Below are 14128 nucleotides of genomic sequence, written 5' to 3'. Positions count from 1 at the left end.
TTTTTCCACGCTCCCCAGAAAGTTTGGTCTGTAGTACCACAGATAAAACATACTGTAAGCAGTCATGCTCCATGTTAGCAGTGCATGTTCTTGCTGTTCAAACAGACCGCTGAGTTTGTAATTCATCCTCTCATATATCTGCAATGATTCAGCTTGCTGCTTTATGCATACATGTTATTATGTAAGTCAAAGTAAACTATGTCTTAATGATTTAGGTGAACATTTTGACCTTTAAAGAGAAGGCTGGTGATATGCTACATTTTAAAAGACTAAAGCCAATGGCTTGTTATTCCATCTCTCAATACTTTCCAATTTCCCCTGCCTGTCTGTGGCACTCAACCCCAAGACCAGTCATTCCTCCAGAGGACATAAATCTTGAAAAACCTTTAAAAGGCTCAGTGATATCAGCTGGGCACTGCAGTTTTATCAAACTTCATTAAGACAGGAGTAAAAGTTGAGATGACTTGTAGTCTGCTGCCTGCACCCTAAATATCTGACTTACAGTATACCACTTCAAAACTGTTCTTACAGGAATACTCCACCCACATAATGATCATTTGTGTATCAATTACTCACCCTGTCATGGTAATTTCAGAAATAAAACTGTTTTGCTCGCATGCTTCCTGTGAACAAAGAATCCAAAAATGGAGAAAATTCTTGATGAAATCATGGCGCTCCGTTTTTAACAACAGCAAAACTGTATCAAAACATCTATTTACAAACTCTTACACAACTCATGCAGTATATCCCCAGTCTCATTTATCCAGTCTAGTTCTTCCCAAACACATGCATTTTCACTAAAACCTGACTTTTTACTACTGGGCGGCTGTGGCTCAAGAGGTAGAGCTGGTCAGCCACTAATCAGAAGATGGGCGGTTATTCAACGTATTCTCATAGAACAGTACATATGAAAATGCACACACAACAGTTCATATGATATCTAATGGCCTTACATCCTTAACATAAAGTTACATTATTAATGTAGACTTACAGAGGTTGGGTTTAGGCAAGTAATGCTACTATGGTTAGGAAGAGACCCATCCACCGCCCCAACCTGACTCCTTACAAAACTGCATATGTCCGCTTCATTCTTTGCTCCCATCAGTGCATTTGTCTCATGATGGCAGCCTTACAAAATATGTACGTAATGCACGAATTACTGGCTCATGATTACATGGGATACATACGAATTTGGGTGCGTTATGACTGCTTCTAAATAAGTGAGTTAGCACTGTTACTACTGATAAAGAAGCGCCAAAGCACCAACATGCATCCCCCATCATTTAACACACATTCTCATTGATCAGAGTGGACTGTATGCTGTCAGGAGTATTGGTTTATTCCCTGATGCCTCATCAGCGATTCGTTCGGAGTTCAGAGTTTTAGAAACGTCAGGATACACGCGGGAATATCATCAGGAATGTGACATTCCCAGAGATGAGATCATTTATCAGACCACTTTGTTGGTCCTGGCCACAAGAGAGTCATCCATCATCAGAGGACACACCCATACAACATACACAGACACACACACACACATTGCTGTGAATGCAGTGCAGATACATACAGTACTGCGTATACACACAGAGATGCTCAATCATACCAAGATGCACAAACACTGTCAGGGTGTTAGAGTTGGCAAATACTGAGGTGTTTTATATGATAATTTCACTTTATTTATTATTTATTATTTTTCTTAATGTTATGCGAAGTATTGAAAAGGTGTTGAGATGATTTGTGTGTGTGTGTGTGTGCGTGTGTGTGTGTGTGTGTGTATGTGTGTGTGTGTGTGTGTGTGTGTGTTCCTAGGGGAGCTATGTGAAGAGAAACTGGATTTCTGTGCTCCGGAGCTGAACCCATGTCAGCACGACTCAAAGTGCATTTTGACCCCTCAGGGATACAAGTGAGTGGACTCCACATACACACACACACACTTACACACATGCAGAGTTGGTGGAGTTAGGAGTGTTTTCTTGTTTCTCTCCCACAGGATTTGAGTACTAACATTTCTCACACTAAAATAAATGAGTTGCTGGTTTTTCCCTGCAGAGATAAGCAGTCTGTGTGTACGTGTGTGAGTGTGTGTGTGTGGAGGGGAGGTGTTGGGAGTGTGATTTGGGCTCCCTCATAAGGTTTCCTGTCCAGATTTTATCTGAACCTTGCTTTAGTTTTACTCCCTTGTGATGTGTACTGGGGTCAGCGTAGTGTGTCTGCCTCCGTGTGTGTTTGTGTGTGTGTGTGCTTTGTTGCCAAGCTGTATAAAGTTATCAACAATTTGACATATGATGTCTGGAAGCTGGTGCTCTTGATCAGGCATCTTGAAAACCTTAAATGTAGCTTTAATTGTCTGGATCCTACTTGTCTTTCTCTATTCTGGCATTTGGTTAAAATTAGGGGTGTGTGTGTGTGTGCGTGTGTGTGTGTGTGTGTGTGTGTGTGTGTGTGTGTGTGTGTGTGTGTGTGTGTACGTACACATTTTAGGTGTGAGTGCACTCCAGGCTATGTAGGTGAGCACTGTGAGCTGGACTATAACGACTGTGAAGACAACAAGTGTCAGAATGGAGGTCAATGCATTGACGCAGTCAATGGATACACCTGCGTCTGTCCAGAGGGATACAGGTAAGCACACATCCTAGCAGGAGCTCACATATATAGATCATATCAAAGTAGCATTCTCTTTGCCAGCAGTATCCCCATGTGTATTTATTTGCAGTGTGTGGTGCAGAAGGGGCTCCTCCCTGTGTTCACTATCAATTATTGCTATCCATCCATCCAACCATCCGTCCATCCATCCATCCGTCTATCCATCCACCCATTAAGTCTCTCAAAGCTTTACGGGATAATTAAAAGAGCCCACCTTAAAAGGATACTTCACCCAAAAATTATCATTTGCATATCAACTAGTCTACTCACCAAGGGATACCTTGAATTTGTGAGGAAAACTTGTTTTTTCTGGCATGCCACACTGAATAAAGAATCAAAATAGACACAAGTCAAGAATTGAAGTAATTGGGAACTGCATTTTACAACAGCAACACTATATCAAAACATCAGTTTACAAAAACTCACACAACTCCTGTAGTATAACCCAAGTCTCATGTATCCAGTCATGTGCTCAGTAGCCTACTTCCTAAAATTCCCTAAAAATGTTACAATATATAACACTTTCACCTGCGTGTCCTAAGCGTGCTTGAGGACACACGTATGTGTGAGCTTCGCTTGAGCAGAGTTCAAATGCACGGGACTAAGCCCTGCATGAGACTGTTTGTATTTATGTGATTAAATTAAATAATGTTATAATGTTTAAGCAAAAATGCATGTGTTTAGTACTGAGCATACAACTGGATAAATGAGCTTAGGAGTATACTGCAGGGGTTGTGTGAGAGTTTTGCTGTTGTTAAATGCAGTGCCCTGTACTTCAGGTCAATGTCTTTTTGCATTCTTCGCTTGCCATGAAAGCATGCGAGAGAAACATTTATTTAAGAATCCATGGTAACACGTGGTGAGTAACTGACATACAAATGGTCATTCTTAAGTCTGACTAGGAGCACTTTTTACTTAGCTGCAACTTGTAGCCTACGTAATGAATCGCAAACATGCTTAAAAAATAAAATAATGGTTTCAGAAACACTTGTTGTATTCAATGTGTGTGTGCAATGTGTGTGTGTTGCAGCGGGCTATTCTGCGAGTTCTCTCCCCCAATGGTACTTCCTCGCACCAGCCCCTGTGACAACCACGAGTGCCTCAACGGGGCGCAGTGCGTCATCATGGGAACTGACCCCCGCTGCCAGTGTCTCCAAGGCTACGAAGGCGAGCGCTGTGAGATGCTTGTCAGTGTCAACTTTGTCAACCGCGAGTCCTACCTGCAATTTCCCTCCAGTCTCCTCTCACCGGAGACCAACATCAGCCTACAGGTGTGAGCTTTATACCGACCTTCAGCTCACTGTTTAGATGTCCGACCCGCAACCTTTCTGTTTTGGATCAGTTCTCATGGCGTTGTTATCAGATGCAGCAGGCAGCTGTTTTCAGTGGAAAAGTTCTTATAACCAACTGTACAATACCTTACAGAGAGACACAGTTAACAGCTAGTGAACATAGCATTTAGTGGCTAAACAGCTACATTTCCCTCTGGTGTTGGTAGAAAGCCAGCATCAGTTTGTGTTTCTGATGTACAGTATTAGCATACATATCACCACTAACCAGCAAGTTTTTGCAGGTTAAGTGTGTTTTAGAGACCCAAGTGTATGCTAATAGGCACAACCTGAGGCCAGTAGCGACCAAGAGCAGAACTTAAACAAACTAAATATTGGATTTAGGTTGTATGTGCCAACTTAAAAGGCAATATGTCAAGATTGTGAAATGGCTTGTTTCTGCTACCCCCTAGTGGCCGAAAATAGTTAGTGCATGTTTAAATACATTTTGCTGATGATGGCCTAAGGAGGAGTTTGAATGCAGGACATTTACTTGAAACAGAAGTAGTTTCATATTGCTTTATTGGTACTTTTATTTACCTAAAGTCATTGATTCGAACATCCCGCTCTGTTTTTAGATTGCTACAGATGAGGACAGCGGCGTGTTGTTGTATAAAGGGGACAATGACCACATTGCCATGGAGCTGTACAGGGGACGCCTCAGGGTCAGCTATGATACCGGATCTTACCCTCCCTCTGCTATATACAGGTACCTGCACAAATGCAGAAATGCCCAACTGCTACATTCACTTGATGGATGATGCAAATGTTCAGACACAATCTCTCCATGCTCTCTATCTCTCTCAGTGTGGAGACAGTGAATGATGGCAGCTTCCACGCTGTGGAGTTGGTAGCATCAGACCAGACTTTGTCTCTGTCCATTGACGGCGGGCCGCCCAAATCCATCAACTCCATCAGCAAACAGTCTACACTCAACATAGATTCTCCGCTTTACCTGGGAGGTAAGGACAGGAGTACGGTGTGTGTGTGTTTATGTGTGTGTGTGAATGACTCAAGACAAACACATGATAGATGAATTGTTCCACTGCAGGTCAAACAGGATCACTGTGTAGATTTATGTATTTATCGAAAAACTCTGGTTAATTTTAAGAACAATTATAAAGAAACAGCAATATTTATTATCAATTTTAAATAATGACCTTCACATTGTTGGCTATGTGTGATAAATACAGTATATCAAAATAACAGGAAATAATGCAGAGTATTAATAACTGTCCTCAAATGCTTATTTGTATCCTGTCACATTTACTGGTTCAGTTTACTGCCACAATGTCATACAATAAACACGTATATCCTGCAGACCAAAAATAAGAAAAAGGTTATTTTCTATTGGGGCAAAGGCCCAGATAGATTAAGTTAAAATCCCTTGTACAAAACATCAAACTACAAGTAGTCTTGATGCACATTTTGATCCTGATTTGAAATTTACAGCCCACAAAAATTATCACTAAAAGAACCTTGATACGTTTTAGGAGTTTTGCCAAAGTAGAGCCATTTGTCTCACTGAAAGGTACTGAGAAACTAATGCACCCTTTTATCACTGGCCGGCTTGATTACTGCTCCCTTTAGTGGAGTAAGGGAAAGATGAACTGCAGACTGGAACATGCTGCCAGAGGAAAGAGGCATCCCAACAGTTATAATCTTCAAACTAAATCCTAATACATTTTCACTTAGTATTCAAAGAACTATTTAAACGAGTTTTACTATTTAATCTATTGTCTTTTAATTTATCCTCTTATGTGTGAAAATCATTGTAATCTTGCACAGAAGCCACTATATAAAGAAAATGGGATTTGACTTTGTGCACTTTGATATATGCTTATGTATGTCCACAGTTTGATGCTCTAATCTCTAATCCTGTATTCCTCCAGGTATGCCAGAACGTGCCTCAGTCTCCGGGGGTCTCTCATCCTTGCAGCATAGCTCAGGCGGACGCAACGGCACCAGCTTCCATGGCTGTCTCCGTAATCTGTACATCAACGGGAAACTCCAGGACCTTGGTGCCGGGCTGGGGACGGGGGCTCCGGGCTCTGGGACAGCACAGAGCACCACCAGACAGTGGCTGGGCCACGGGGTGGAGCCAGGCTGCCAGCCCTGCCAGAGAGGCGCCTGTGTCCAGGGTGACTGCCACCCAACAGGGCATCGTGGCTTCACCTGCACCTGCCACCCGGGCTGGACGGGAACAGTGTGTGACCAGCAAGTCAACAACCCCTGTGATGGCAACAAGTGAGTGTTTGTTTGTCTGTGTGTTGGTGGCTAGGGGATTACAGTACACAGTGAGCACCAGGTTTTAGTACAAGATCCAAAGACACCAATGATTTGTATATCTGTCCACATCTTTATCTTTCCTGTCTCTCCATCCTCAGGTGTATCCATGGTACCTGCCTTCCAATCAACTCCTACTCGTACTCCTGTCGCTGTCAGCCTGGTTTTGCTGGTGTACTCTGTGATGAGCAGGACCAGGATGCTGCCAACCCCTGCGGTGTGTCTCGCTGTAAACATGGCAAATGTAGAGTGTCGGGCCTGGGCAAGGCATACTGCGAATGTAACAGTGGATATACAGGAGATGCATGTGACAGAGGTGAGAAAAACTTGTTTTGAGGGGATGCACATGTATGTTTGGTGTTGTGTCTGTGTATGAATTATTACCTGTGTTTACAGTAATTTAACTACTTACATTCTTCAGAAAATATTATCTTGCAGTACAAGCTTTTGAAAGCATGTTTCTCTTAACAGCACCTCTTGTAAGCTTCTGCTTTGTTGTCTGTTCTCTCTCAGTAGTGTGTGTGTGTGTGTGTGTGTGTGTGTGTGTGTGTGTGTGTGTGTGTGTCTAACAGTGTTAAATGTCTCTGCATTAACGCTTCTAACACGTTGCTTTTCTAACTCAGCATCTCCTGAGCTTCCTCTTAATCCCTCGTGGGGGATAACTCAGGTGAGACTGCCTGGTCACATCTTAATCTCGCCTCTTTTCTTCTCTTTTCTTTTTTCTTTTTTCCTCTCTAATCCAACCTAAAATATGTCCACCGACAGCCCCTGCTTCACCTTGTTTTCACCTCATGCAACATGCAGCTCAAGTTGTTTGCTTTTTATTTTTCATCTTTCAAATTCCACACAACATTAGGACAATTAAATAACATCTAATTTTAGAATGATCTTTTTTTTGTCATCCACGATAGACAATCTTGTTCAGTTTGCATTTCTTTCGTCCACATGCAAACTGCATTTTAGGTTGCTGAAAAGGGACCTTTTGTAAAACTTTTTCCAGGGGGAAGATTTTTAGAAACTCAGTTTTCAGTGTTGACTTGTGGACAGGGAGTTTTTGGCTTTGTAATGTCAGAGTGTATGCCGTTATCTCCTTTGTGAGGCGTCACAAATAAGGCGACATTTTGTGCAATGGCGGACGTGATCAAAACAGTGCTTGCTCTAATCTTGCTAACAGGAGTTTTCACGTGTTTACACATAAATGCACAGTTACTCTTCCACTATATCGAGAAACACATGCATCAGAATGTGCTACGCAGGCCACTGCTCCAGGTACCCTTCCAGATAGAGCGTTTGTTTGTTTTTTTGTTAACGTTTGTGCAGCTTTATTGTTATGGTTATATTGCTGCCTGTTAGTGTAGCATGCTCTTGACAGCGCTTCATTTGTATTTTTGCATTTTTGTTTGAATGGATATTTTTTTATAACAGTGTGCGTTGATGGGATTTCTTTGTTTGAAATGAAGGACGGAAAAACCTGTTTTCAAAAACACCAGAGTACGTGTGGACTAGGCCTTAAGCTCTTTAAATGGTAATCGGGTCCTAATATTGATGTAATAGTAAAATGTACAATTTATTTTTTAATGCAACATACCCTCATAGAACAGTTACTTTGATATCCTATGAATTGACTCCCCACGAATGATGCTACGTCCTTAAGGTAGAGTAACATAATTAACATTAAGTTACAGAGGTTAGGTGTAAGCAAGTAAAGTTACTGTTAAGTTTGGTAAAAATAAACATGGTGAGGATATACCTTAAAAGTATGCAAAGTTCATTCAAAGTTCACACAGTACCAGACACCCATCTCAACCCTAACCTGCCTCCTTAGAGACTACTCGGGACCACTTCCTTGTTTACTCCTGTCAGCGCATTGGTCACAATATCGCAGCCTTCCAAAACACGTGGGTAATAATTGGCTCATGTCTACATGAGATATGCACAAATAAGGGTGCAATACCTTTTGTAGGAAAACATACAAACAGTTTATGAGAGCAGCCTGTTTAACTGTTGGTTGGTACCAGTATTGGTAGTACATATAGAAGTAGAGGAATTCACGTAAACAATTCTTATTAGTTCCTACGTTTGGATTAAAGGACAAATTATTTTAGTTTGAAAAACATTTTTTGAATGTTTCATAGTTTGTATTTTTGACAAGTTTAAAGTTCTGTATTTTATAGTGGTCTGATTTTTATGCTAGTTTCACAAATCTATGTTCGTAACAAACAAATCTCTCAACATTTCAGAATATTTTGCTTGTTTATAGAAAGGGATTTTGTCAGTGTGGTATCCCTCACTTTGTCTCATTTTACCATCCTGTCCATGTTGTCTCTACAGTCACCTGATTTGTTGAGTTACTGTTTAATTTTTTCAACATTAAGATCACTTTTGTCATTGTGACGCTGTTGCTTCATAGCAAAACGTGAATAACTTGTAATGCTTCTGTTCCCTTCTCATGCCTGCAGAGGTGGCCTGCCGAGGGGAACGGGTCCGAGATGTCTACCAGAGACAGCAAGGCTACGCGGCGTGCCAAACCCAGGAGAAGGTCTCCCGCCTAGAGTGTCGAGGCAGCTGCCCGGGGGGAGCAGAAGGACAGGGGACCTGCTGCACCCCCCTCCGCAGCAAACGCAGGAAATACACCTTCCAGTGCACTGATGGCTCTTCTTTTGTCCAGGAAGTGGAGAAAGTGGTCAAGTGTGGCTGTACAAAGTGTTCCTCATAAAAAAGAGAAAAAAAAAAACAAAACAAAAAAAGAGACAACACCCTTGGCAGATTTCCTCCCCTTCAGATATGTTTTATGTTCTTGCCCGCCTTACTTGATCCCCGTCCTCCTTGTCCAAGGTTCCAATTCCTTCTGAAAAAAATCCTTCACCCTCCACAGACCCGTCCCCCCACCATCCCTGTTTTTTTTAAAAACCCTTAAAAAAGGCAAAAAAAAAAAAAACCACAAGAGAAACAACTAAAAAAGAGTTTCTTTTCTTTGTCAGTGCTGGACTGATGATTGATGCTTCCTCGGTGGGGATGTTGAATTGTATTGTAAAGTACAAAAACAGACTTATTTTTTATTATGAAGTGGAGAAAAAGACAAAAAAAAAACCACAAGAGTTGACTTTTTCCTTACTTCTTTTTGTTGGTCATGATGACTCCAATGGTGTGCCACACTGTCTCTTCCCTGGAGGACTGGCCGGTCACTGACGGCTGACCGCTTCCTGTAGACTTCCTGCTTCCTGTCTGTGAGTTGTGTGTTTTAGGAGTAACCTTAACTGGTAGTATCACAGACTCACCACTAGGAGGAGCTGCATTAAGGCACGGGAGACGGCGGGCAGTGATAACCCCCCTACAACACAAGAAACCACCACTGTAGTCTGCAGACTCCCTCAACAGACCTCCTGTACCCTCTGAGACTGTGTGCACGATCCTACACACAGCTGTGTTTAAAATTGTGGTATTTTCTACAGCTACTGAACAACACACACACACAAACACACATCCAAATGCTCTCACCTGTAGAAGAGTTATACATAATACCTGCCAGGTTAAATACAGTACTCTCTGTTTATCTACCCCCCAGTCATGAATGACAAGTATTTATTGTATCATAAATACCTGTACTTATTCAGTAGATCCCCTATGTATCAATCTGATTCTTTTAATATATATTAATTTATATTTGTCCTTATTTTTGTATTAAAAAGACATAATCTGTCAAGATAGCTGAACTAACAAAATGGTGTCCTTTATTTTGGTTGAAGAGAAGTTGTTTTTTTTTTTGATCACTGAAACTATTGTGCTTGCCAGAGACCTTAGTTACATTTTAATCTGCAAATGTGACGTGAAGACATTGTATATTTTTGTCGCGTTTCCTGAGAGTTTGTACTGTGCCATTACCAGAAGGTCTTTATATTAGAGTATAAATGTATAGATAATTTCCCTACCTATGTATTTCACACACAGATCTTGTGAGTAGCATTGACCCTAGAGGATGCTTAGAACTGTTTTTACCTTTTTAACAAATTTATGCTTAAAGAATACTGTGACTTTTTCTAAATGAAACTACTTTGTTAGCCCCTTGGTCTCCGATGTTAACATGTTGCTGCTAAGTTTTTGTACCGTAGACTTGGATCCTGATCTGTATGTTATATAGAACTTCCTGCTCCTACTGTACGGGGGCACCTTGTGTAACAGATAAATACGTCCCCCCACCTCTACACATGTGCATTGTGCTTTATATTCCCCCCCTTTCCATCCCCAGACTAATGTCAGTTCCCTGACTGATGTTTGTTTATTAAACACAATATTTACCTCACACTCACTTTCGCTTTTTTTTGTTTTGTTTTGTTTTGTTTTGTCACACTAAGAGGTCCAAGTCAGAAACATTCCCATCTACATACTGAAGAGAATGATTATTGTAGTTAAGCGCAACAACATGGACAGTAATCTGCCATTATTCTTTAAAGATACTTTGCATAAAATGGAGAATACAGCAAGGTCTGTACAACATGTCTTCATCCACACCTTTACCCCCTTTCAGCCCCTTACAGTCAGTTTCATAGACTGTAAAAATAATGGACGTAGCTACCATGACATCAGCCATAGATTTGTTGACTCCCATTTTAAAGCCTGAGTTCAATTTTGGCCATTGCCGTATTGGTTTTTTGAAGCCAGAGGTGACCGTGTTTGGGTGAGAGGCTGGCACTGTGAAGGAGCGAGGGGTGGATCTGACTGAGAAGCTGAGGACACTTCCGGCAGACAGTCTGTCACTCAAAGCAGCAGCTCCTTAATTAAAGTGTAAACAGGTGAGTTATACAGTATAAAATTTCATCCCCCGTACAGTTGTCATGAATGTTAAAATAGAGCAATAGAGACCAAAACCATTTCATGTACCAGGTTGTAAACATGTTTATTTCTGCTGTAAAGTTGGGCAATTTAACATCGGGGCACAATGGGATTTAACTGGCCTCTGGAGCCAGCCTCAAGTGGCCATTTGAGGAACTGCCACTTCCACGCTAGCTTCATTTTTCAACCCCGGAGGTTGCTGCTTGGTCTCACATATCATTCCTGGTAAATTACTGAGGTTACCTTTTATACACTGCTAGTGATTTTCACTATTCACACATGCACTACATTAAGGAACATTTCCATTTTGCGTCTTTTCACACATGCCATGGCAGTGCTGGAGTAAATGGGGCAGGGGACTATACAGCAGATGGCATTAATGCAACATTTATAGAATCCATCCACCATAAACTCAGCAGAAGAAAAAGATGATGGGGCAAACCCATGGGGAAGATGTCTCTAATTATTTTCAGGAACATAACAGGTGAGGAGCTTTTTTTGTCCAGTGCCAGTGTGCTTGTAACATATTTAATATTCCTCAAGTTTTTTTGTAATCTACTTGAATTAGAAACACGCATTTGAATACATGATTGGTTTTGTGATTGGTGTGCTTGCTCCACATGAGCTAGACGTAGCCCTTTACGCATACTTGTCTCTGCAATGTTACTGCTTTTGTTTACAACACAGCTGTCTTGAGGTGCAAAATTAGCAGTACATATGATCCCATGCCTGAACATTTCTTTAGTAAACATTTAACTTTCCTCAGGACATTTTTAATCCTGATCCTATACGCTACTTTTGACTCCCTTTGTTGTGGAGCATGCACATGAATGTAAATCCAGTTTAGTGTATTCTGTTTTAGGGCTGGTGATATATATGTTTCTTATAGCCAACAAAACCCATGACATAAAGAAAAACAACAATGACTTTTTTCTCATCAACATGGGCACTGTAATTGATTTAAGTTAATCTCACATACACTGCCCTGCTGCTGTAGGCTAAATGATTGCTAGCATACAAACTATGTATCACTCACCAGCTGTAAATAGTCCCTAAATATCCTAAAGACTCGGGCACAAGTGTTTTATAGTTTTCTAATATACATTGAATAGCAAATAGCTTACTGTATTTTGGTTACAGATTGATTTATATAATGTAATATCTTTATAGAACATATGTCCACAATTTATTATTATGTCCTTATTTTTTTGTCTAAGGTCGGAGAGCATGAGCCGGTGGGTGCCTGAAGGACGTAACAAGAGGCCAGAGATGTCTTGGAATCATAAATGATGCCTGCGGTTCTTGCTGACTTTCCTAAGCAAGTTTGGGAAGGGGGGAGAGGGGTTCCTTTCCTGGTCAAGAATACTGAGGCTCGCTTTCCTGACATGGGTACCAGGGGACTACAAGATGCTTGCTCCCCCATTTAGGAGGGAAATCTGCAGCTGGAGATGAACCCAACTCCAACAGCTAAAGGCCTAGTAAAGCCTGCAGTAGACAGAAGGTGACTGACAAACACAGGGAAATGATGTGTAACACATTGTAAACCACATTTAAGCTATAGCAGAGTGTTTGATACTCATCTATTTTAAAGTTAAATTCCTTCGATGTCAAGCTCAGCTCACATCCCAGCTACATCAGCTGATCTTTAACAGCCCAATCAACTGATGGAGGAGCTTTGTGATGGAAGGGAGTCAGCTGATAGATCACATGAATCCTTTCTATCCAACCAATTGGCAAATCTCATTCATGGTGCCCTTTTTAATCTACTTTGGCCTGCCTACTGTTGCTGCTTCCTCTGCAAGTTGCTTTGCAACCCGCCTCCACCCCAGCTCCTCCTTTTCATGTTGTATCTGACTTATCAATGATGCTGCTCTGTTCTGTTCCTGGGGGGGTCTTTGCTGCTGCTCTCCCTGCCTTAGTCTTTCCATGTAGTAACATGGAAGGGCAGAGGTGTGCTCTCTCTGCTTTACAGTTTTTCCTCAATTGTTTACACGCAATTTTGAAAACAGGGCTTCTTTTTTCAAAATATTCACACAATTATCCAAACACCACACTCAATTTGCATAACTCCTAGATTGTTTGCAAAATGACACACGTCAAAACATATACACATATTTATAAAAATGCTGTTTTGTTTTCATCTCACTAACACAGTCTTCAAATGATCAGACACTATTGCAGTCAGTTACACACTACAGTGATCAATACAAAATACATTTGTAAAAACCCCTATTTTAGGAAATAGCTGGTCTAGTGCTAGACTTTTTTGCCAGACATTTTTATGTAAGGGATAATTTAGATGACAAAAAGATATTGTCAAACCCACAACATTCTTCATGATTACTTTGAGGTATACAGAGAAAGTACACAAATACAACAAACAAACACAACACTGATTGCAGACTGCTGCAGGCTGAAAATATTTATTTCTTACCATACTCAGTTACAGTAACAGATCAACAATGAAAATCAGAACAAAATAGTAGTTTTTATTACTACTGTAAAGTGTAGACAAATAAAAATTACTGCATGAAGTACCTACACTTACAGCAACTCTGAAGAAAAACTAAAGCAACAACAACAACAACAATACTGTAACTAATCATTATCTCTCCGTCTGGCTGGATCAGGCCATAGGATTTCATCCACATCACAGGCTATGTCTTCATTGGCAAGGCACTGTTAGAAGAATCGCCTTGTGTGACGAATCCACCCCTGCACAGAAGCTGCTTCGATAAGATCACAGGCCTGCTCCATGGCCTGAATGAGGGGTAAACGGTCATAGGGCCGAAGGTCGTATACCTTCCACCGCCATGCAGAAAAAAACTCCTCTATTGGGTTTAGGAAGGGGGAGTATGGTGGAAGGTATAAGACTGCAAATTCAGGGTGCTCATGGAACCAATTGTGGACCAGAGCAGATCGATGGAAAGATACATTGTCCCAAACGACAATGTACTGCATGTGGTCCACTTGGTTTAATGCTGTGACGATGTCGTGTAATCTGTCAAGAAATGCAAGTATTAGATTGGTGTTATAGGGTC

General features: G+C 41.2%; 1 protein-coding gene across 4 annotated transcripts in view; it reads left to right on the top strand.

Annotated features, from left to right (window-relative positions):
• The window catches only part of slit2 (slit homolog 2 (Drosophila)), a 126501-nt gene extending 115944 nt beyond the window's left edge, over positions 1 to 10557 (top strand). For 3 of the 4 annotated variants that reach the window (XM_050044420.1, XM_050044421.1, XM_050044423.1), the window contains 8 exons: positions 1810 to 1903; positions 2482 to 2619; positions 3674 to 3914; positions 4550 to 4680; positions 4779 to 4933; positions 5864 to 6218; positions 6359 to 6573; positions 8717 to 10557. In XM_050044420.1, coding sequence (XP_049900377.1) covers positions 1810 to 1903; positions 2482 to 2619; positions 3674 to 3914; positions 4550 to 4680; positions 4779 to 4933; positions 5864 to 6218; positions 6359 to 6573; positions 8717 to 8973 — 1586 coding nt within the window. In that variant the 3' untranslated portion in view covers positions 8974 to 10557. Of the gene's footprint in view, positions 1 to 1809; positions 1904 to 2481; positions 2620 to 3673; positions 3915 to 4549; positions 4681 to 4778; positions 4934 to 5863; positions 6219 to 6358; positions 6574 to 6880; positions 6925 to 8716 lie in introns of all 4 variants that reach the window. The other variant, XM_050044422.1, reaches the window with a different exon arrangement.
• The last annotated feature ends 3571 nt before the right edge of the window (positions 10558 to 14128 follow it).

This window comes from Epinephelus moara, chromosome 5, assembly GCF_006386435.1.
Source record: "Epinephelus moara isolate mb chromosome 5, YSFRI_EMoa_1.0, whole genome shotgun sequence".
NCBI classification, from domain to species: domain Eukaryota; kingdom Metazoa; phylum Chordata; class Actinopteri; order Perciformes; family Serranidae; genus Epinephelus; species Epinephelus moara.
The sequence above is the reverse complement of the archived record's forward strand: the minus strand, read 5'-3'. Positions and strand labels throughout refer to the sequence as shown.